Here is a 22,312-nt window from a genome sequence, read left to right as displayed (position 1 = left end):
GACATCATGTCTGTCCCCCCAGCACTAAGTGATGTCACCTCTCTGTCACGTAAACAGGGGATTGCCTTGACCCCTCTGAAGAAGTGGAAAGCCATAAAATAGCAGGGAACTATAGCGTCTGCAAACACACACACACACACACACACACATATGTGCACACTTTCTTTTCACATATCATGAATACCAGCCACAGCAGCCACATATTCACATAAAACACCTTATAGGCCTACTGTATTTTTAAATGAACACACACACACACACACTCATACACCCAGCTCCCCCTCCTCCTGTACATAGTAAGAAGCTGTTTTAGCCTTGTGTTTTGCAGGCTGTTTAAAATGTCATTTTTCTCTCATTTCTCTGACTTCACAGGCGCCGCGCTGAGCTCTCACTCCCTCTTGCCAAATCCTCAAATCGTTTCTGATTTAGTGAGTCTGGCCGTGGGCCGAGTAGCACCGGGACGGGCCCGTTAACAACCGACCGAGTGGCGAGGAGGGGAGGAGGCAGAGGAGAAGAGTGTATGGAGGGGAGGGGGGGGACAAATGAGGAAATGTGGAAAAGGAGAGGAAGCAGGCTGAAATTGAGACAGAAATAGGAGTGCTGAGAGAAGCTGGTCTGCTAACAACACCAGGAGGCGATGGGTGTGTGGGGAGTTAGACAGAGATGGGAGCTGGATGTAAGAGGTGGGGGGATCGATTGAAAAGAGCGGAGAGTGAAAGCAGGGGGTGGTGGGGGGAGGAGAGGGGGGAGCAGAGTGGGGAGAAACAGGGCTGTGAGGAGGAGGGAGAAGAAGAAGCAGGGCTGGAGGACCACTCGAAGAGCCGAGAGGAGTGAACGCAGAGTGGAAGGGGAAGTGAAAGAGGAAAGCAGAAGGAGAGGAGGAAGAGGGAGGGCGAGCATGTGGTTAAAGAGGAGCGAGAAGACGGGTGGAGGGGAGGTCTGGCCGGCGAGGGAAGAAGAAGAAGAAGAAGAAGAAGAAGAAGAAAAAAGGGGGAAGAGGAGAGAGAAAGAGCACATGGACACAGGAAGTCTGGCGCTTTCCATTCACATGCCAAGTCATCAGATGGTGGTGTGTGTTCACACCCCGGAGATGTCGCAACCAAATGCACCCCACTCCCTTCAAATCACTGCTACCGACAATAAGCAGCTGTTCACATGTTGGATGAGAGCTGGAGATGAGACAAAAGTCTTTCTGTTGCTGTAGCAAATGTGCTTCAGAACAAACACATGCTTCACTCAAAACTCCCAACATCAAAAAGAGGATTACTTCATGTACTCTTTTACTCATGCACATTTTTTTTTTGTCTTTTACGGGGCTGGAATTTTGGTCACAGGAACTCTAACGTCATTTTGATTCGATGCAGATATTTAAATGATGCATCATAGTTTGCTTGACATATCAAAGCAAACACAAGAGTCTGATTTGTAATGGAAATGCCTCTAATGACTTTACTGGACTGGTTTAACTTAATGACTTAATGCCTTTAATGTGTCAACAGTCAGACACGTTTAACTGATTTCTTTGGCTTTGCTGCATATTTTATCTTCTGTAAAGTGAGAATAAGGTTGCCGAAAACAAATTGTGTATATGTAAAATGTGATTTTTATAGAATTTGTATATAATTTGTATGACCTTTGATTGAAAATTAAACCAATATGTGTTTTTGCTTGAATTGGATCGAATTGAATTGACAGTTTGCACTCTCTTCTTCCTCACTGTGTCCAATCGCAGCTCGGCTGGCTGCAGCCTCCGCCAGCTGTCTCCTCCACACAGGGGGTCGTCTTGCACGCTGCACCCGGGATATGCCCCTTGTACCCCGGGTAGAGCACTGGTAAAGAGGAGCTGAGTCTGTCTGAGGCTCATCCACTGCTGACTCATCTCACACACACACAGACATACACACATACACACATGCACAGGCAAGCGTCTCCTCTCACTCGCTTTCACTCTCGCACTCTTGAGAGGCAGCGGAGACGCCAGGATGAGGAGTCAGGGATGACGGCCAGTGGGTGCCGTCAGGCGGTGGTAATCTGACTGGATTACCAACCAGGTGGAAACATTCAGCCTCTCTACTCCCTCTGCTCCTCCTTCTCCCTCTCTTCCTCTGCTCCATCCATCTATCATTTGCCTTCTCATATTCTCCACTTTTTTCACCCTTCTTTCTTTCTTTCTTTCTTTCTTTCTCTAGGGCCGTCGTTCCCTCTTGCCTTTTAACATAATCACTACACACACACTCACACAAATGCATATCTCCACTAACTACAGACCTCTGTGTCTCTAACCCTACAACCAAACACACACACACACACAGAAACTTCCAAACTCATGCACACACACACACACACACACATCATCTCTTTCACGTCATGCGAGTTGTTTGTGTGTGAAGGTGTGTGTGCACAGGAGGGTAAAGGGGCGTGTCTCATCTGTGCTGCTGCGATGATCAAAGCCAATGCTGAGAAACTTCCAAGAGAGGAGAGACATTACTGACAGCGTCATGATGAATGGACGTGGCGGCTGCATGTAACACACACACACACACACACACACACACACACACACACACACACACATTGAGGATTGTGCGCTTCACGAACAAGACTGAACATGGGGAAAAGAGTGAGGGAGAAAAGAAGAAAGGAGGTCAAGGAAGAGGAAAAAGAGAGAGAAAAGACAGAGTAAGGTGGCAGAGAGGTTATCTAGTCTAACCAAAACATTATGATTATGGTTTATTACTTTTTCAAAGCTCAAAATACAAGCAGCTTAAGGTGTGTGTGTGTGTGTGTGCGTGTGTGTGTGTGTGTGTACAGCTGCGCATGTGTGCAACATGATTTTTTTTTTTTCAGTCTGTATTACTAGGTCACACACACGCACACTCTCTCACACATACACAGCCATGTAAACAAAACCGTCTGCTGTCTGGGAAGTAACACACCTGTTCAATGACAAGCTCTGCCACGCCCTCCATAATACTGCACACCTGTGCTACTGCAGGCTAAACCTAACCTTAATCACACACATACACACACGTGCATACACACACACTTGCACAACTACTGCCCAGGGGCTAACATCACAGAAAAAAGGGAAGAAAGAGAGAGAAACTGGAATAAAAGCAAAGCAGTGAAACAGGGAGGGGAATGAGAACAAGACAGACAGAGAGAGACAAAGGCTTTCCCACTGCTCCTATCAGTAATCTAAACGCCTGTGTAATATCATTGTGGGGTTTTATCAAATGGGGGCTGAGTCTTATGGCGTTGGTATGCAGCTGTCATTCCATCACCTTGTCAAGCGCGACCATATTCAAGCAGACACCATGCTGATCTAAATAAGAGGCTTCAGCAAATTGATGGATTGCAGGTTTTCTGGGATATGAAGAAACAGGGGGGAATGAGAGGAGGGTTTTTTTGAATCTCTGTAAGTGATACACCCGGGTCGGTCTTGTGAGAAGGTAAAAAATGTGTGTGTGTGTGTGTGTATGTGTGTGTGTGTGTGTATGTGTGTGTGCGTGCATGTCTTTCCAAAGATCTGAAACAAACCCCCTCCTGCCCCGGTATGGCCAACCTCACATCATATCTACCCCCTGTGCCGAGGCCTAGGGCCAGGCATACAGCTTTCTGAATCTCTAAGGGGGGCAAGCACAAAGGTAACCCCCATCCTAACCTCCCAGCAAACACACACACATACACACACACACACACACACACCGTACCCCAACCCCCATCCCAAAACAACAATCCTCTATGCCCATCATGTCAGTCAAAACCCCATCAGGGACATGCATGGAGAGTCTGGATATCTGGAATCTCAATACAGTGTCATGCACCTTGAGACCCAGTGAGAGGCCCTCTTGAATATATTTCAATAGCATTATCACCCTGCATTACTACGCTTTTTTCCCCCCTTCAACATTACGGAATCATTTTTAAATTGGACCATAATACATGTCAGCGAGTAGCAATATCAGTCAAAGTGGGGAATAATCTGTTTAAATCGTTATGCAGGTTAGGTGTCTTCTTGTTAAAACAAGCGGATTTTACTTGCAGGTTTATAACTGACAAAGGAATATTTTTGGGTAAAATCATTTCAGTTAAATCAGGAGACATGCAGCGTAATACCTCACGAAATATATAAAATAGTTTATCAATTTAAAATAAATTACAGTGTATATGTTATTATATAACAAATTTAAGTATAATGTAAAGTATAACCATAATTAAGGAAATTATATAATATATTTTTTACTATATTACATACAAATTTCGAGGAATAACACAATGTATAATATATTTTTATATATATTACATTTACAACAACGCTTTTATTAGACATGTAGACTATTAAATTTGTACAATTTTATTTTACATTTCAAAAATTCCAAAATTGTAAAAAATAATAAATATAAATATTGCACATTTGGTCCTCCATACATTGGAAATTAATCATAGAGAATAAGAGTGTAGCAGATCTGTGCGTATGACAATGCAGTTATAGTAAAAAAAAAAAAAAAAATGCAGGTTCACAGCTTTAACTATGTAAATGCTGTAAGGTTGTGAGACATTTAGTGGAAGTGAAAGAATATTTCGGAGGACAAATCAAGCTGATGAAAATATTTCTCTTGGTGTTTTTAATCAGGCTCCTTCCATATGAAGCAGACAAGACCAGAACCAGAACCTAAAGCACACCAAATGTCAAACCTCTGGAGTTTAACCCGTATTTTCCTGCATTCTACGCCGAGCTCAAGGTGTTGGCCGGAAATATGGAGATCATTTATTGTGTTTGAAATCTTAAAGAGTTCAAATTTCGGAAGGGGACGTCTGCGTCGCTTTTGCTGTTGTGTATAACTAATGAATATGCAAATAAGTGTAGACAGAGGATATGTGGATCCTACACACAACAGACGACATCCTTCATATGCCCGAGTCTCAGCGACTATTTAAAGAACCCGCTGCATTTGCAAATGATAATTAATGAGATTTCTCATCGGGCACGTTCGCATTCATCCAGTTAGTCCAGTAGCTATTTAGCCACTGTATGATTTAAAGCAGAGCATTTCTTTCTTTCTCTATCTATACACACACACACACACACGCATATGCACACACATACACACACACGCACACACGCACACACACACACACGCACCACCCCACCCCCTCACACCCCCCCCCCCCCCCCCCCCCCATCCCTATTGAGACAGGATACCAAAGCTACTTGTTAAATCTAATGCATGCACTGTCAACCCATTCGCACCCCGTCACGTCCCCGCTCAATATAGAAACCGGATTTTCTGGTATTACCCGCACCTCTATTAGCCAGAGCTCCCCTCCACTCCCCGCCACCGCGACCCCCAGTTTGTGACCAGTACAAACCAGCGTGTTCCCCCGAACCCACCAGCGCCAAACCACCATCCTCCTGGAGCCACCCATGAGGGACTAAACATTGCACAGAAACTGTAGAATACGAGCTCAGTTAATAGCTTTAATTTATTGTTTAATGGGAAATATAAGCAGTGGAATTACCCAATCCTAATTAATTAAATCAAATGGCAATGATTAGTACTTTACTAATTGATGAAACCATATAAATCTATGACAAGATTATGCCACTGGAAACGCCTAATAATCCCTGTGTGATAAAGGCAAATAATCCTAGAATAAATTCTTGAGAGGTTTTAAGTCTAAAACAAAAAAAAAGAGGTGTGCCGTAAATTTAAAGTTAATCTAATTTGCAAAAGACGCCAGAAGAGAAACATTCCTGGTCGAAGAGAAACATTTCCCACCATTTTACGCAAGGCTGAAATACTAAACTGACAAATTATGTTTATTTTTCATATATTATAGACAGCGAGAAGCTATGTCATAAACAGTTCATAAAGCAAAACATAAAACTTTTTAAGGTGCCTGCGCCTTTTTGCTAAATTCTAAATGCCCACAAAGTCTGAGCAATTTCCTTCCTAGTAAATTTCACTTCGTCTCAAAGATCTTAAAGGTTTTCCAAGTTTGCAATATGGAGAACATATGCTTCACACAAAAGAGAGTCGCTGAATTATTTTAAAACCAACACTTGTCATTCACACACAAGAAAAGAAGTGCATTCAAAACCGACCTGAGTGCGGACCCATGGAGAGGTGGGATGGGTAGTATTTCCCAGGCTGGAAGTGAGCGGGGTGCTGCACGGAGCCGTGGCCGCCTGGCGCCATCCGAGACGCGGCGCTGTGAACCAACGCGCTCCGCTCCGTCAGGAGGTGGTGCGGGGGAGCGAAATCTCGGCTTTCCATCCCGGCGAGAACCGATAAATCCCAAATCCAAAGTAAAATCCGGAGGCACCGAAGGTCTCAGGCACCCAGATGCAAATAATCCCTTTTATGAACTTCGGGATCCCCTCGCATTGAGCGGAGTTTTGGCTTTGCAGAGTAGAAACTGAGTCCCCGTCATGTCCTACAAAAGAGAGAGCAGGAGACACGTCAAAGCGCTGACAATAATGAGCCAACCAGGGATGTAGTGCTGAAGAAAAGGCTGAACTGAGAGACAGTAGCTGTTCATGTTTAGTCGAAGCAACAAAAAGCAATTCACATTTCTCAACAGCGTTTTAAAAGACCACATTTCCACATTACGCGTACTACTTGTTCTATACTTAACATTTCATGTAACGACGATTTATGCCAGCCCAGAAAGGTGAGTAAAGTCTGTTCTGCAGATAAAAAGGTGGGTGAACTGAGTTTATGTGGATTCACCCTGCTCTACATCCTTGGCCCCAGCAGTAGTCCGTTTGCCCCCCCCCCCCCCACCCACCCCCCTCCTCGTCTTCATCCTGTGACCAAACACGATGCAAATAACGCACACGGGAGCTTTCTGTATCAGCGAAAAGAGTGGAAAGGAGAGGGGTTGATTTGGCTCAGGTACAAACAAATGATGCATATACAGTACAAGAGTTCACGGCGGTAAAAAAGCCTCTCTCGATGAAGGAAGAGTTGTTCAGTCTTTAGACTCAACAAAGACTGGTCATAAACAAGCTGGACCTCGGGGGCTCCTGCACTATAATATGAAGAAAACCATTTGCACAGTGTTCCTGAGCAAGAATACATAAAAAGCACTTTTTATACTAAATTACAGCGACTAAAATCTCTTCCCCCAACCTGCAGTCCTCACACTGTCTAAAACAGAAACACACACACACACACACACACACACACACACATACACACACACGTTTCAGCTTTGATTAATGTGTTGTTTTTTTGTGTGAATTAAGTTTGATTTCTTTCCTCATTCAGTTGTCATTAAATCTGATGCACTATACATTTAACACGTGGCTGTGTCACTTTGAGATATTCTGAATTTCTTCTATTAAAAAGGGACATAGAACGTGGGATTGATAAGGTCCAGTGACACACGCGCGCGCGCGCACACACATACACACACAGACATACACACACACATGCCTTTGATCAATGACTGTAAAGCTTTTATAAATTAAATCTGACTTCACTGCTGGCTGTTTTTTTAAAATTTATTTATTTATTTACTAAACTTGTTTCACCTTTAATGTTCTGGGCTTTTTTATATTTTACATCATGGTGACCGAGATTCTGTTACTTATTAATGAAAATGGCAATGAAACAGCCATTTCTATCAACTCCTACGGAGTCAGCAGCAGTGGCCCTCGCCTTTTGACAATGGCAAACACCATGCACCTCTGCTACACATACAGCATATATACATAGGCTACACTGTAATCACAAACACAAATCAAATCACCTTTATGCTTCAGCGCGAAAGACCGGGGCAATAAACAGTGAAATAGACTAGGAAATCATCGACTTTATATGTATGCCTTATAGCCTAGGTCATTTACTTAAATAGGGCTCCCTGTGACGCTCAGATAGGGAGAGTTTGGTGCCTGCGTTCACCAAACACACCTCAGCAGTCCATCTATTAGGCCTTTCAATGCATGGCACGTCCATCTAGCACTCTGTAGCTGCTGATAGCACCTCCCAGGAATCAACGATAAAGGAACAAAGAAAATATCAAATGCTCTGGTGGACCAGGGGCTTATGAAGTGCAGAAGAATATAGGCTGCATGAGCTCGGATATTCAAGTCTCCTTTACGCACACACACACACGTTCTCTCTCTCTCTCACACACACACACACTACTGCTAAAGGACTCCAACTTTCAGGAATTGTGTTTGAGAGGGGGGGAGAAAAGACGATCTCTAAAGTTCAGCAGCTCTGACAGGGCCTGCAAATGTGTGTTTGTGAGCATGTGTGTGTGTGTGTGTGTGTGTGTGAGTGTGTGTGTGCGTCAAAACACTCCCAGCATAAAATATCCAATGCATGCAAATGCTCCCCATGATAATATTTGGATTGATCTACAAGTAAATTAAAATTGTTTAATTTCATTTTTGTATGTGAGAATCACTTTTAGCCATAGTCGACACTAAGAGGAGAACTGAGGGTAAAAAACAGAGAAACGCAGACTGCTGCCGGTGCACTGGGAAAGCAAAATGGACTCTCCTGTCCCCTAGGCTGTGGGAAACAATGGCCTTTCTCTACGGGACATCAATCATAAACCACTCTCGTCTGACGTTTGTCTATACATTTTTAAATTTTCAAGCCCTAAACACACGTCCTCGCTGTTTACATTCCACGTCAACAGAGAGCCACTCAGGCTACATTTAACAACCTGAATCTAAATCCCGTGTTATCGCCACGCCACGCAAACAAAACGACGTGACTAGATCGCGCGTAACAGTTTGGTTGAAGATGATCATTGGGATGTAACGTGTGCTTGTGTGTGTGTGTGTGTGTGTCTGTGCATCTACGTGGAAGGCATTCAGACTTCCTTCCACTTCAACCAGACTCCACCAAACCCCATACACACACACCCCAACCACGCACACACACACACACACACCCCAACCACGCACACACCTTCACAATTACTGCCCTGTGAAGGGTCAAACTATCTTCAGAGAAGAATCCCTTTACAAAAGTTACTAATACTGGTCAAAACCATATTACATGAACATAACACAGAAGTCAGCAAATCCGTAAAGAATTATGTTTTTCAGATCTCATAGAACAGAAACTTCAAATGAAAAATACGCGTTTTATGCAATTCGGAAAAAATCGACTAAATAAAAAAATGTGTGCACCTTTGGACAAAAGATAAAGAGAATTTAAATTCATTCACGTTTCAAGTGGACAGAGTCCAGAGGCCAACTCATTGCCTTCAATAATTTTACAATAAGGTAAAGTCATAAGGCATAACCGGGACACTACATCCGGATATTCAGACTCCGGCTAAACAGGAGAGACAAGCCCGGCCGAGCCGAAGACAGCCCGGCGTCTGCAAAGCCTTCATACCGAGGGGGGAAGCAGGGAGCACTGCAGTTTGCAATAAACCTCTCTGTCTCACTCCCTCTCAAACACACACACACACACACACACACACACACACACACACACGCACAATAGAAAGCTAACAAAGAAATAATCTACAATTTATAATCTATAAAACTACAGGCGTGCAGAGGCGCGCTGAAAAGCGAGTGGTTTTGAATAGTCATCTGAATGAATTAGAAACACACAAGTAATTTGGCTGTGAAGAGAGGTCAAATCAAAAAAGTGACACACATATCGCCCACAGCTTAGCTCTCCACATTGGACAGGAGGGGAGACAGTGGAGAATAGGAAACAAATCCCTCAAAATACTGTAAAATCAGGGGATTTGTTGCTTTAATGCAAATATTATAATTACTGAAAAGGGTTGTCTTTACATCATTATTCTGTGCGCGCAGCACTCATGGTTATCAGCTTGCATTTTTATTATTTACTTCTCTAAAGGCATGACAGTTTAGCCTGTAACAGCTGGATTTTTGAAAAATAAAATGCATCATGATTTGAATAAAACGCCAAATTTAGATCATCCTCCCCTGCAAGCAGAAGCACTTCAACAAAAATCGGCATTCAGTGCAACACAATGACTAAAGATTATAAAAGCCAGCTATAAAATAATTTGCTACTTACTGGTAAGTTATATCCCTTGCATGGCGAGTAGGGTATAACGAAAGAAAAAGTATAAAAATATTCAAAGTGAAAATCCCCGAGTCGCAGAGATGAAACATGTGGGATTGATTACATCCTATGCTGCTGCAGACTGTGGTGTGCAGTCAGTTGAAGTATGGGAGAGACGCATCGTAGAAGTTCAGGCTTGTAGTGAATCGAGGCTCGTTCATGCAGCCGGAGACTCAGACACGCCGGGAGGAGGAGGAGGAGGAGGAGGAGAAGGAGGATGGAGGGGTGTGTGTGTGTGCGCGGGGAGGGGTGAACGCGCGCGCCTATTGGTTTGAGAACGACAATGTGAAAGCGTGCCCGTGAGGCGCCCCCCTCCACACCCCACCCCACCCTTTCCTAAACCCCCCCACCCCACCCCACACCATCCTCCACCCCTCCCGCCCCCCTTCCGACGGTAAACACACGCTCCTATTGGCTGCCGCTCCGAGCCAATGAGGAAGCCGCCGGAGCCGAGGAGAGAAACGGCGGGCGTTTGATTTGCAGCCCTCGGCGCACTGCGTGCACAAGCAAATGCGAGGAGACAGGCGGCACAGCTCGGCGCTGTTCAGTGTGCAGGGAGGAGAGGAGCTGGAGCCGTGCAGCGCTTGCCTGCACTTTCTGATCACTGGTTGAGAGCAAACAGCATCTAGCCTATTCTGTGTGATCCCACTGCAGTTCAGTTCAAATGCTGCTTGCGCTGTGAGTGAATCGTTATTTTGCTATGTGACAGCGATGATGTGATAGTTTTATTGATGCTCCTAGGGAAATCCGCTTTTTTTTTCACTCGCCCCACTGAATGTGTTTTGCTAAATTAATCCTTATTAGCAGAATCTGTGTCTGATTTATTGGACATGTACACTCTGTCTCTCCCATGCAAGATATTTACTCTCAGATGCACGCATGTGCACAACCACGTTAAGATAATAGAAGATTAGGACCTATAATTAATAGGCATAAAGTTAAGTTAAGGTTGATACAGAGAATATGTCCACTGGGATACTGGGAGTAAATCTAAAGTAGGATTTGATCATATTTAATTCTCTGCTTGGTCCATAAAACCAAAACCTTCCTCTCATAGTGCAGCTTTGAATGAACGTGAATTTCTTCTGTATCAACTCGCTTAATCTATCAATATGTCATATTCACAGTAAAGGAAAATGTCATTTAACAACATTAAAAACGACACTTAAACGGAGAAAGGTTTATTTTTATGTGAAATTTGGGAGGAATGTTTAGAGAGATTGAACATAAATTTAAACAACATGCTATAGAATATTCAATATTTGCTATTTTATGACTTGCATGTCTGTTTACCTGTCTCTGTCTCTCTCATACACACACACACACACACACACACAAATACACACACACACACAACACACACACACACAACACACACGCGGGCAAATTGAATCACTGCGTAATTTGAAAGCATTACTGTCCTCGGGGTTAGCCTCGCGCACGGTTCACTAATTTAGCCAATTAAAAGTGGAAGGATATGGGCTTGTGTGTTTCCATGTCGAAATATATGAGCTGCTATAGGCTAATATTCCCGTCCAGGTTTGTTTATACGTGGAGGCAAAGGGTTAAAACTCGGGGCTCCGGCCCCTGCGAGGCTTCTGATTGGCTGGCACGTTGCCACAGTGCTGTCCATCACCGAGTGTAAACAAGGCTCTGATTGGCTGCTGGCCAGTCCGCACTGGGCTGCCTGAAAAAAGCAATTACTGCCCCTGCGGTTTCAAGGCGGCCCCGCGCTGAACGATGAAAGGAGATAAGGAGGGGAGTTTCAAGGCGCCCCCCACGGCGAACCCCGTTGGCCCCAGAGCAAAAGGAGAGTCAAGAGTGACTAAATCAAAGGGAATACGGTAAAAGGGGGGGAAATTACACGTTGTATTAAATGTAGAGGCTAGATTCGCGGAATGGTGCAATAACAACTTTATGTTTAGAAAATGGAGGAGAGGACGGCAACAAGAACCGGAAAACAGCTATTGCGCTGCTGCCAGGGAGCTCCTTTTTTCACAAACACGAAGGGAGAAAAGTTTCTGCCGACGAGGAAGGCGGTGGAAAGAGAACGATAGGTCTGTCAAGAAGCAGAATATGAGATTTTCTTACCTAAATGAGATAGCACTGACAATATTGCGTTTACAGAACTGGGCTCTTGTTGTGCTGCTGCGCCTAAAATGTTGACCAGAACTTTTTTTTTTTATAGCCAACTGCTCAATAATTAAGTGGACATTTCCGCTTTTACACAGCAGCTTAAACGGTGGGTCAATTAAGATAATAGATGAGGTTACTAATTCTTTCTCAGTTAGAAACCTAGTTTTATTATTTTTTATTCACATACGGCGAAAGAAATGTCACGAAGAGTTTCTAGATAAATAAATATGTAGGCTATATTCTATATTATAGATATTCCCATATATTTTTAAGTGAGTATAAATCCTTTTTTTTTTTTGCTATAAAGCCTTTTTCCAAACAAACAAATCAGCAACAATGCAGTCATGTGGCTGCATGACAGCAAAGCTGTGCAGCCTGCGTGCTTTTTAGCAGAACTTGTCCAGAGCTGACAACAGTGAACATGCACCTCATAAAGTATATGCAGACTGCTCCAACTGATGTCCCTTTACATTAAAACAGAGACCCCTTCCCTTATTTTGGTCTGGCCCCAAACAAAACACAGTGGAAAAAGGAGACTCAAACTGTTCTGCAGCCGAGGTAGTTTATAAATTGCCTTCATGGAGGAATACGAGACTTTCACCTTTACAGTGGAATTAATTGATACATACTAAGCTATATATAGTTCAAATCAAATAACGCCAAAGCGAAAGCAGATTAATCACATCTGTAATTAGATAATCGTTACCCTCTTTTCCCATTTACATAGCAGCCTGCATTCCAAAGCCCTCTCCAATGGGCTTCAGCCACCACGTGTCCACACACACACACACACACACACACACACACACACACACACACACACACACACACACACACACACAATCATATACAAAAAGCCCAAATCTGACCATATTCTGCAGACTTCGGCAGTTGTTAACAGACGATATTTTACGGCCAAAATGATCTCTACGGTCAGCGTGACACGCGTGAATTATCATTTATTTATGAGTCCATTAAGATCCTAAAAAATAAAGCTGTGTGGATCCGTAGAAGTTGTACGCTGCGTGCTTGACGTCCGTCAAAATTGTAGGTTATATACTTATTTGTGCAGCCACAAATGAGAAGAAATTTAAAGTAGTTATTTGGAAAAATAAACTATAGCCTATGTTACATGGATTCAGTCAGCAGTTAAAATCCACCTTTATCCCATCAAACTTACAGATTTTTACAAATTCACCATTAATTGGCTGAAAATATTTTTAAAAAATTGTTATGTTAGCCTTTTTTGTGAAAATGTGTGTTTTGAATATTTTTGCATTAACTATTCTACTTAGTTAACGTCACTTTCCATAAACCATTCAGGACATTACAGGAACCAGCGCCAGGATATGTAGATATAATAGATACAATATCCTATTGTAGGATATACATATTTATAGTGAAATGGGACTTGGCCTCCCTGTTCTCTCCACCAACAGTGTTGTCCTCAGCACTAATGACAGAGGGACAATAAAGAATCCTGTTTCGTAGCTCAAAAAAAAGGAGGGGGGGGGGAAGGGGGGGGGACCGGCACTGAAAGCAGAAATCTGCATTTAATTTATTTAGTGACAAGGAAAAGCCTTTTATAGCTTGATTTTTATTGGTTCTTTTTCACTTAAAAGGTGGGGGTTGGGTGTGTGTGCGCAGAGAGAGAGAGAGAGAGAGAGAGGGAGAGAGAGAGAGAGAGAGAGAAAGCATAACACACACGCACCCCAGCCTCCTCGGGTCCGTGTGCCAGCGCGAGCTACCCTATACGGTGGGGGGGCGCGCGGATAATTAATGCGGATTGACTGATTGCTCTTGAAACAGACCGGTCCTGCGCGCGGATTGTCCTCGAGCAATGAAGCGTTCCTGACTGACACTTTCCACCTTCCCTTTTTCGCTTCCTCCTTCCTCCCCCCCCCCCCCCCCCCCCCCACCCCCCACTTTTCTTCCCTCACACTAGGCCGGTGCGCAGGGCTCTTCCTCCGCGGCGAGGAACCACACATCCCGGCCGCTCTTCTGCCGTCCGGCCCGGTCAGCCGGAGGCAGCCTCTCCCTGGTCTCTGTACGTTAAGTGCGTTACAGTTGAGTGAATCGAAACATTGACTAAATAAATAGACAAATCCTGAAGTTATTTTCGGATTTTGACGCTTTTGTGTCCAACTAAAGCCTACGCAGTACAGGCCTCTATTTTCATGCAAGTTTGGTGCAGCTTTTTTGCTGCAACTTAACCACATGAAGAGTTATGTCTCCGTAAAAAAAAAAAAAGGTGAACAAACAGTGCATGGCTGAAGTGAGTTTAGAGTGCACTCCACTGCATCCCCAACATTAATTGAATAAACTTTTGAACGTCTAAATAGGACCACATTAAAAAGGCATAATTCATAGTCAACGGGAAACACATTGGCGAGGCTACTTTTAAATGAGGTCCAAATGGAGAGCTGTCTCCACGGGAGGCCCTCCATACAGGGCAGCCATCCTATTCTCACCAGATATTTCTGATAGCCCTTTAATGATGAGAATTTCCAAACAGGGCCGTTCACCAGGGAGACGCCCCGGCTATCTAAAGGTGGTGCAACCCCATGAGACAATAGAGCCATATTAGAGTAGAAAAGCATGCGAAATGCAGCGCTGCCAAGCTCTGGCTATGAAAAACAAGACTGCTCTGTGCGCTCTGGGCGTGTAACAGCATACATCGTTCAGAGACATTTTCTCTCTTTTTTTTTGGTATTTTTGTGGCCACTGTAACACACTGTAAATATCAGCCCCCAACAAACAACGCCTCCCCAATAACCGCTTAAAAGAAAAGAAAAAACAGAAGAAGACATGATGAAGTCAGAAGTTGACTGGACACAAAAACAACATGACCTTTTCTTCTCTGTGTGCGCAGGACAGATGCTGCTATTTCTGATCATCCTGACAGATAGGCTGGAGAGGAGCTCATGTCTCACACAGAACACACACACACACACACACACACACGCACGCACACACGCACACACACACACACACACACACACACACACATATAACAGTTGGCAATGAAAAATAAAACGAATTAAAAAAAAGGATCTCGATCCAAACGCTTTCAAAGACGTTGAAGGAACAAAACTGTTGTCTCATGTAGAAGACTTAAACGCGTCTTCAGACACCTTTTAGATCAAGAGGATGATGGCGCAGTAGAAGATGATGATGGTGAAGATGGTGGTGACGGAGGGAATAGCTTGGGCACCAAATTAGCGCCTGTCACACAGCCATGTATCCGGCTGTAACCACTACCAGGCCCGTATGGATAAGATGAAAGCACCAGTATCTATTTATGGACCATCAAAAGACGCAGGTAGAGGCTTTAATTATCGTTACCATTTGAACATGAACCGCCATAGCGTGCCGTGTTGCGCATGTTTGCATTGTAAACTTATAAGGAGTTTATATTCAGACAGGGAGGAGAATTGAATTTTAACAGCCAGTGAGCTGAACAGTTAGTTAAATGCTGATATGATACACGCAGATAATGGGATTAAATACACCACGCGCCCAACGCAGAGCCCATTGCTACCTCATTTTGTGTATTTGTCTCCCAAATTTTCTGTAACATTTTCTCCTCTGGAAAAATGTGTGTACAATGGCATGCGCACATGCACACACACACACACACACACACACACACACACACACACACACACACACACACACACACACGGGGTTTTCATTAAAATGAAAGTGAACGACTTTGTTTTTCTTGTTGTTTCGAGAAGTCACCAAGATCATAAAACATGTCTTGTTAAGTTTAGGTATCCAAAACTGTTAACTATTATTAAACTAACACTTTTAACAGTGTGTATCTCCAGTATGGGCCGTGGGGTCAATAGGTCACCTGACCTCCTGCAAGTCATCACTCACATTTTTTATGAAACGAAGCTGATTATTGCCACAAAAACTGATTTTGCAACAAAAGGGTTTCGCGTGATTCACAACTTTAACCCATAATGTGCTTCAGTGACGCAACAAGCATTTCATTTCTCTTAAAGAAAAAAAAACAAAAACAAAACAGTATTTCAGAAAACTTTCAACACTGTGAAAAACATTTATAATATTTAGTCATCTTGTCTTCTTGCACATTGTTCCTTAACCATGTTGGTCATATTTTGACCGCATGTTGAGGATGATCCAGAATCAGATGAATCAGATCATCTCCGCGTCTGGATCATCTCTTAGAACAACAACTCTGAATTCATGATTGACGCTGGACGTCAACGGCAGCAGCATTTTAGCCAGAAACCCCTGGAACTCAACACCATGCACTGTCAGACAAAGTTTAACTTTCAAAAGTTGAAGAAGAAATTATTACTAAAATCGTGGCTGAACCATAATGTGACCAGTGACCACAGCTGTTACTTGTAGCCTATGTTCTATGTATAATAAAGATATATTATAATTAATATAGCTGTTTTTATCAAATTTACTCATTATTATTAAATGTTCCACATACTTGCACTAACTGCCCAGACTGACTGTATCTTTCTAAAAGATTTTTGACCCAATGTTTCCCCTAAATTAAAATAAAATATCATTAATTATGTAATATTTAAATAATAATATTTTTGTTTTTTTTTAAGAAAACACAAACCCACAATAATGAGATGACGTAAAGCAGCTGTGTGATGTAGATCTCTTCACACTGGACACTAAAGCACAACAGTATCTAGAAGTTTCTTTCCTTTGCAGCTAAAGTGCCAAATGTGTCAATTCAGATGCAAAAATTGGAAACTCTGTATGGGCGGGAACCTTATATTCGACTTGACTCCAGTCTTTTATGCACAATTGTTCATAAATTATACATGTGTAGCTGCGAGTCTGCGACAAAAAAAATAAAGTATACTCGCCTTTAACTGTAAAAGCAAAGTAATGAAATTGAAATTTTGTAAAAGATTCCCTTCAACGGTTTCCAAGCTATTTCGAGGATCAGTCAGCTACTCCGCCTCCATCGTTATTACCATTAACAAATACAAATTCAGAAATCAGTGAAATATGACCTGAGAAAGATGTGTCATCTTGCATGGATATGGCCAACGGTGTTGCCAAAAGCGTCTCTCTCAGTATGTGTGTGTGTGTGTGTGTGTGTGTGTGTGTGTGTGTGTGTGTGTGTGCGTGTGTGTTTGTGCGTGCGTGCGTGCGTGTCGTGTGCGCCAATATATTGGCACAGTCATGCCCTCGAGAGGCCCCAGTTGATAAACCTTCTTGCATCAACTTGCATACTCGATGTTCAAGAAGGAGATCGAAGTTTGTCACTCATAACAGTCATAAAAACATGCATCCATCCATTCAGTTTCTATATTGTCAGGCGGTTAAAAATTATGGATAAAATTTAAAAAATACTTGCAGATTTTAAAGTTGGTAGCGTTCAATTCCGTTTCCGCACAGTTTGCGCCTTTCAGTCTTAAACAAAAAAGTAGCCCAAACCACAAAATCACGCCTATCTATAAACAAACTGATAAATAAATAACTTTTCTGGACCCTGGAGCCACGACTCAAAATACGTCTAGCATTTAAAAAAAACAGCTTCAGGGCTGATTAAGCTAATCCCAAAATCTAGACTTTGTTGGTCAAAACTCCGTGAAAATACATCGACTAATTCTTCTAAATTCTTCTCTGAGTAAACCACACTGACAATCATTAAATATACACAACATAAAACACCTACCTATAAAACGACCGTCTCCTTATAGTTCAGTCTTGTATTTATGGATATAAACTGAAACAAAACATTGCTTTACCGTTGTACCAAAAAAAAAAGCCTTTCTTCTTCCCAAAACTTGACAGTTCGGGGGGAAAAAAATCTATCCTTCTCCAAACCAACGCGCACTGAAATGTATGGACTTCCTTACACGTTAGCTCTCTGCTGAATTTATCCACCGAGGGGTTTTCCCGACTACAAGCGCCGGATCCTGTGGATGTGAGTCTCCGTGAGGCTGTATAATAGCAAATTTATGTCTGGATGACGCGTCCTCTCTCTCCCACAATGGAGCTGAAGCGCTGACATTAAACAGAAAATTGATGGAGAAACTCTTTCCTTCTCTCACTCCCTCTCTTTCCCATGCACCCTTTCTTCTTGTCTATAGGAGAGTAGAAGGGAGCTTTCTTGCATTTTTTTTTTATCAGGGGAGGGGGCAAAGGGACATCATCAAGTATGCTTGTGAGTTACACACCAGGAATACACCCACTTCCATCCCTGCCAACAAAGATATAGCCTACAAGTAGGCTACACACACGCACACACACACACACACACATACACCTTCCTCTGACCAGTATTGTTTTGTTTGCAAATGTGATTAGTGCTGAGCCGGATCTATGCAAGGGAGGTGGAGGAGGAGAAGGAGGAGAAGGAGGAGGAGGAGAGGAAGGCCTATCACTCCTTCCACTTGCATCTTTTTTGATATCCAGCATGAGATGTGCGCCAAACTGCTCTCTCGCTTCCTTCTGCCTGCACAAGTTTGTTATCAAAGTGAAGTATGAGGTGCAAAAACACACCCAGGTTTGAAGTAGTCATTCCTCTTTATATGCACCGTGTGTTTAACCGTGATATGGACGGTATAGGCCATACCAAACTACTCACTGTTTATTTGCGGAATAGGTCGTCTCTGGCATGAAAATGAGCAATCATCGTCTCTGGAAATCTAATTGATATTTGTTTATAGTGGCGGTTGCTTGCCAAATGATAGGCCTAATTACCGCCTGGAGGTCACAGTTTACCCACCTTTTAAAAATTCACCACTAGCTACATCAATGGCTGCTATATATAGCCGCTCTCCCGAGTTTCAGAGGCATTTTGTTCTTGCCTGCCCTCTGAGGATGACCGGCGCAGGCAAACACTGTCATGCACACACGGGTTCAATTGTAAGAGCGCTATAAACATTTAGCACAGGCGTTAAAGAGTCCACGGCATTTCTGCGCGTTCGCCCCGCAGCCTTTGATCAAGTCCAAACGGTCCAGACAAGTTTGTGCGTAAAAGTGAATTTATCTCCCGTTTCTCGCTCTACAGAAAGAGAGCTCAGTCTGCTCCGCTGTGTCGATCTGGGCTAAAAGAAACAAAGACATCATTGCAAACAATCGTGCAGTAAAAACACACAAACACAGTTTCCATTCGGGAAGCCGTTTTTTTTTTACTGAAGAAACGGATACCTATGCGTAAAAACAAATGAGCCGCAGGTTGGAGATGAATGCGGAAGAAGCGGAGTCTACGAACAGCAGCTTGGAAATAATTGCAGAAACGCGGCAGTTGGAGTCTCCTTCCCTCCTTTCCCAAACAGGACCTCAGCCTCGGTTTTCTCCTCTTCTCCCCCCGCAGCCCCCAGTGGCTGCCCCCGCGGGTCACCGCTTCAGGAGCACCACGTCACCACGTTAACCCCTGCATCGCCGCGTCCGGAACAAAAGCGGGCCGATCAGCCCTGTGGGTTGTGCAGAAAGGAGGGAGGAGGAGGAGGAGGAGGAGGAGGGGATCCCTACAATTGGGGTGCGGGGACCTCCAGGCGGTTCCAGGGGGTCTCCAGCAAAATGAAGAACAGGTTTCTTTCAATTTAATTCAATTGGATGGAAATTCACCCTGCTACAGCTCATATTAGAATCACTGCTATAATTAGTCTGCATTGGTTTACTCATTGTTGTTTTCTCTGTGCGTACACGCTGTTATAACGAATTTGGAAAAAAAAACTACTTATCTACTTGCAAATTTCAAACGAATACCATTTAAAATCTCAATGAAGTCAGGATCAACGTAGTGGAAAAGTCACCAGCTAAGACTCACTTAAATACACCTTCTCCCTCGTTTTTTTTTCCTATTTTCTTTACCTCAACTTTGTTAGATTAGCTTGTCAGACTAATCCACATCAACCTTTGCCAGATGTTTGTGTTTATTTATGATTCATCTTCCAGATTTGATTTTCCAGGAAAACAGCATGTGAATTACGGTTGTTTAGCAGCAACAAAAGATTTGAACCAAAACACAAATATATGACCAGCAGCGTGTAAGATCACCTCACAACAGCAATAATGGTCTGCAGGTATCTCTACGTGCTTTATATATTTAGGGGGGGTCAGTGGACTGAATAGAGACATAAAAACATTGAGTGACATCAGACATTACCATCTAACAACAAGAAATATGCTTTACCAGCCCCAACAGGCAAATCCACTTAAACAAACTCGCCAAGTTCAAGCTAAGTAATTCTGTTATGACTTCCAAACCATCGCTGCCCTCATCACAGGGTTGAAAAATAGAAACTATTCTCAAGACCAAGAGCAACAATACATACATAAATCCTTCCAGTATGGTTTTGGCTTCCCCTTTGAAAGGATTTATGAGTAGGGGAAGTGGGAGGGTCATGGCAGACCCCACCCACTTAAGAACATGACCTTTATTTGTCTCTGAAATGGCCTACTGTTGCATTGTGGGTTATGCAGTTGGTCTATATAATCAAACCTTATTTTACATTTTCATTTAAAGTCACAATGAAATGAAAAATATATATTTTTAACTCATTGCAGTCATTTTGAATCTGATTTATCCTTTTTAAAATTAGTTTTCTTGTTTAAATTAACATCTATTTATATTTTAAATCAAGAAAAATCGAGAACGCGTCCTTATCTTCTTATCTGCACAAGTTTTATGTTTCAGTGATCGCAATTGTCCGCTTTATGTCTCACGCAGCAGCTCGTTTTATCTGGAAAAATCTCTAAATTCTTCAGCGACATCATGGAAACTCTGTTGTTTATTTCCTGTCATAGTTGTGATGCCCCTGGTACTCGTCTTTCAACTAAAGTTTCAGCTGCTAGAGAAACACGCACACAAACTGACCTCAGAGCAAACAGTGAAATAGATCCACATCCACGTACTCACTCCATCCATCTATTTCAACTCTGATGAAGGACAATTCTGTTTGCATTCAGTCAAACTAACGCCTGCGGCCTCAAACGCGACCTTTCCCTCCTCATTAGAAAGATCCCAACCAAGGCCAGTTTACTGCTAAACCCCTGACCGGCCCAGACCCTCTCTGCTGCACACTCTGCCTGTGTTGGGTAAACACACCTTATTGAGATACTATCAGAGGTGTCAGGTGGTTTTTCAGTCCTGGATTCCTTCATATATGTAACACCTGTTGGAGCAAAGTTATGTCTTGTGCAATTAAAACATACTTGTTTCTCAAGCAGCACATATTCTTTGGTTTCGGGGTATGAAAGTCTTTAAATATTAAGTTGTTTACCAAAATGTCATATGCATTCACAGTGAGCTTTATCATTATGCAGTAAACACATTTACACAGGAAACATCTGTAATATTCATTACAAAACAGCGCAGCTGCAGAGGAGAAAATACTTGTCTATTAGAGCATTTGGTGTGTGTGTTTCAGACAAGCTTTTAAGCCGATCATGATGTTGCACACATATGGCAGTATTGATAAACGTGGACAAATGTTTGAGATTTACTCTGTAGATGTGATGCTTCTCATTTGCTGTGGTGTAATACAGTTGCCCATTCTTAACCCTGTTCAGAGACGGCTCGCCTGCACATGTGTGTGTGTGTGTGTGTGTGGACCTGTGATATTTGTGTGTGTGCGAGTGTGACACAGCTGCGATAGGTTAAGAATCAGACGTTAAACCTGTCTCTGGTTCCAATTTGAGGCCAGCTCCTCTTTGGCAAATGGAAAACACTTCAAGGTGCCACCAGACTTAAAGATGGTGCCGCTTTCTACAGTTTTACATGGTCATGTGATTTTTGGAGAACGGAGGTTGTTTGCCCTGGAGGCAAGTGCACTGCACACACACACATACACATACACACAGATATGAGCACATTCACACACACACACACACACACACACACACACACCAATGCACTCCTTCAAGTTTATAGAGGCCCAGTGACCCCATAGGTGAGCGTAGCTGCATAACTGAGACAGCCACAAAAGGGTGAGCTAAGAGAGCAAAGCATCATGGGATATGACTTTTGCCAAAACACTAAATTCTTTCATCTTTCCTCCCATATTGTAATGCATATCAGTCATAAAAGAGCGTTACATCACTGGACACACAGTGCTGCCTTTATGTTGAAT

At 43.0% G+C, this 22,312-nt stretch overlaps 1 protein-coding gene across 3 annotated transcripts in view; it reads right to left on the bottom strand.

Annotated features, from left to right (window-relative positions):
* The window catches only part of bahcc1b (BAH domain and coiled-coil containing 1b), a 55,712-nt gene extending 45,509 nt beyond the window's left edge, over positions 1-10,203 (bottom strand). For all 3 annotated transcript variants that reach the window (XR_006092966.1, XM_042398195.1, XM_042398196.1), the window contains exons 1-2: positions 10,035-10,203; positions 6,110-6,441 (exon numbers count right to left, since the gene is read on the bottom strand). Coding sequence is in view for 2 of the 3 variants with exons in the window: in XM_042398195.1 (XP_042254129.1) it covers positions 6,110-6,281 (172 nt within the window). In the remaining variant the exon portion in view is untranslated. The remainder of the gene's footprint in view (positions 1-6,109; positions 6,442-10,034) is intronic.
* Between the last annotated feature and the right edge of the window lie 12,109 nt (positions 10,204-22,312).

The sequence above is a fragment of the Thunnus maccoyii genome, chromosome 20, assembly GCF_910596095.1.
Source record: "Thunnus maccoyii chromosome 20, fThuMac1.1, whole genome shotgun sequence".
NCBI classification, from domain to species: domain Eukaryota; kingdom Metazoa; phylum Chordata; class Actinopteri; order Scombriformes; family Scombridae; genus Thunnus; species Thunnus maccoyii.
This window is presented reverse-complemented; position numbering and strand designations above follow the sequence as displayed.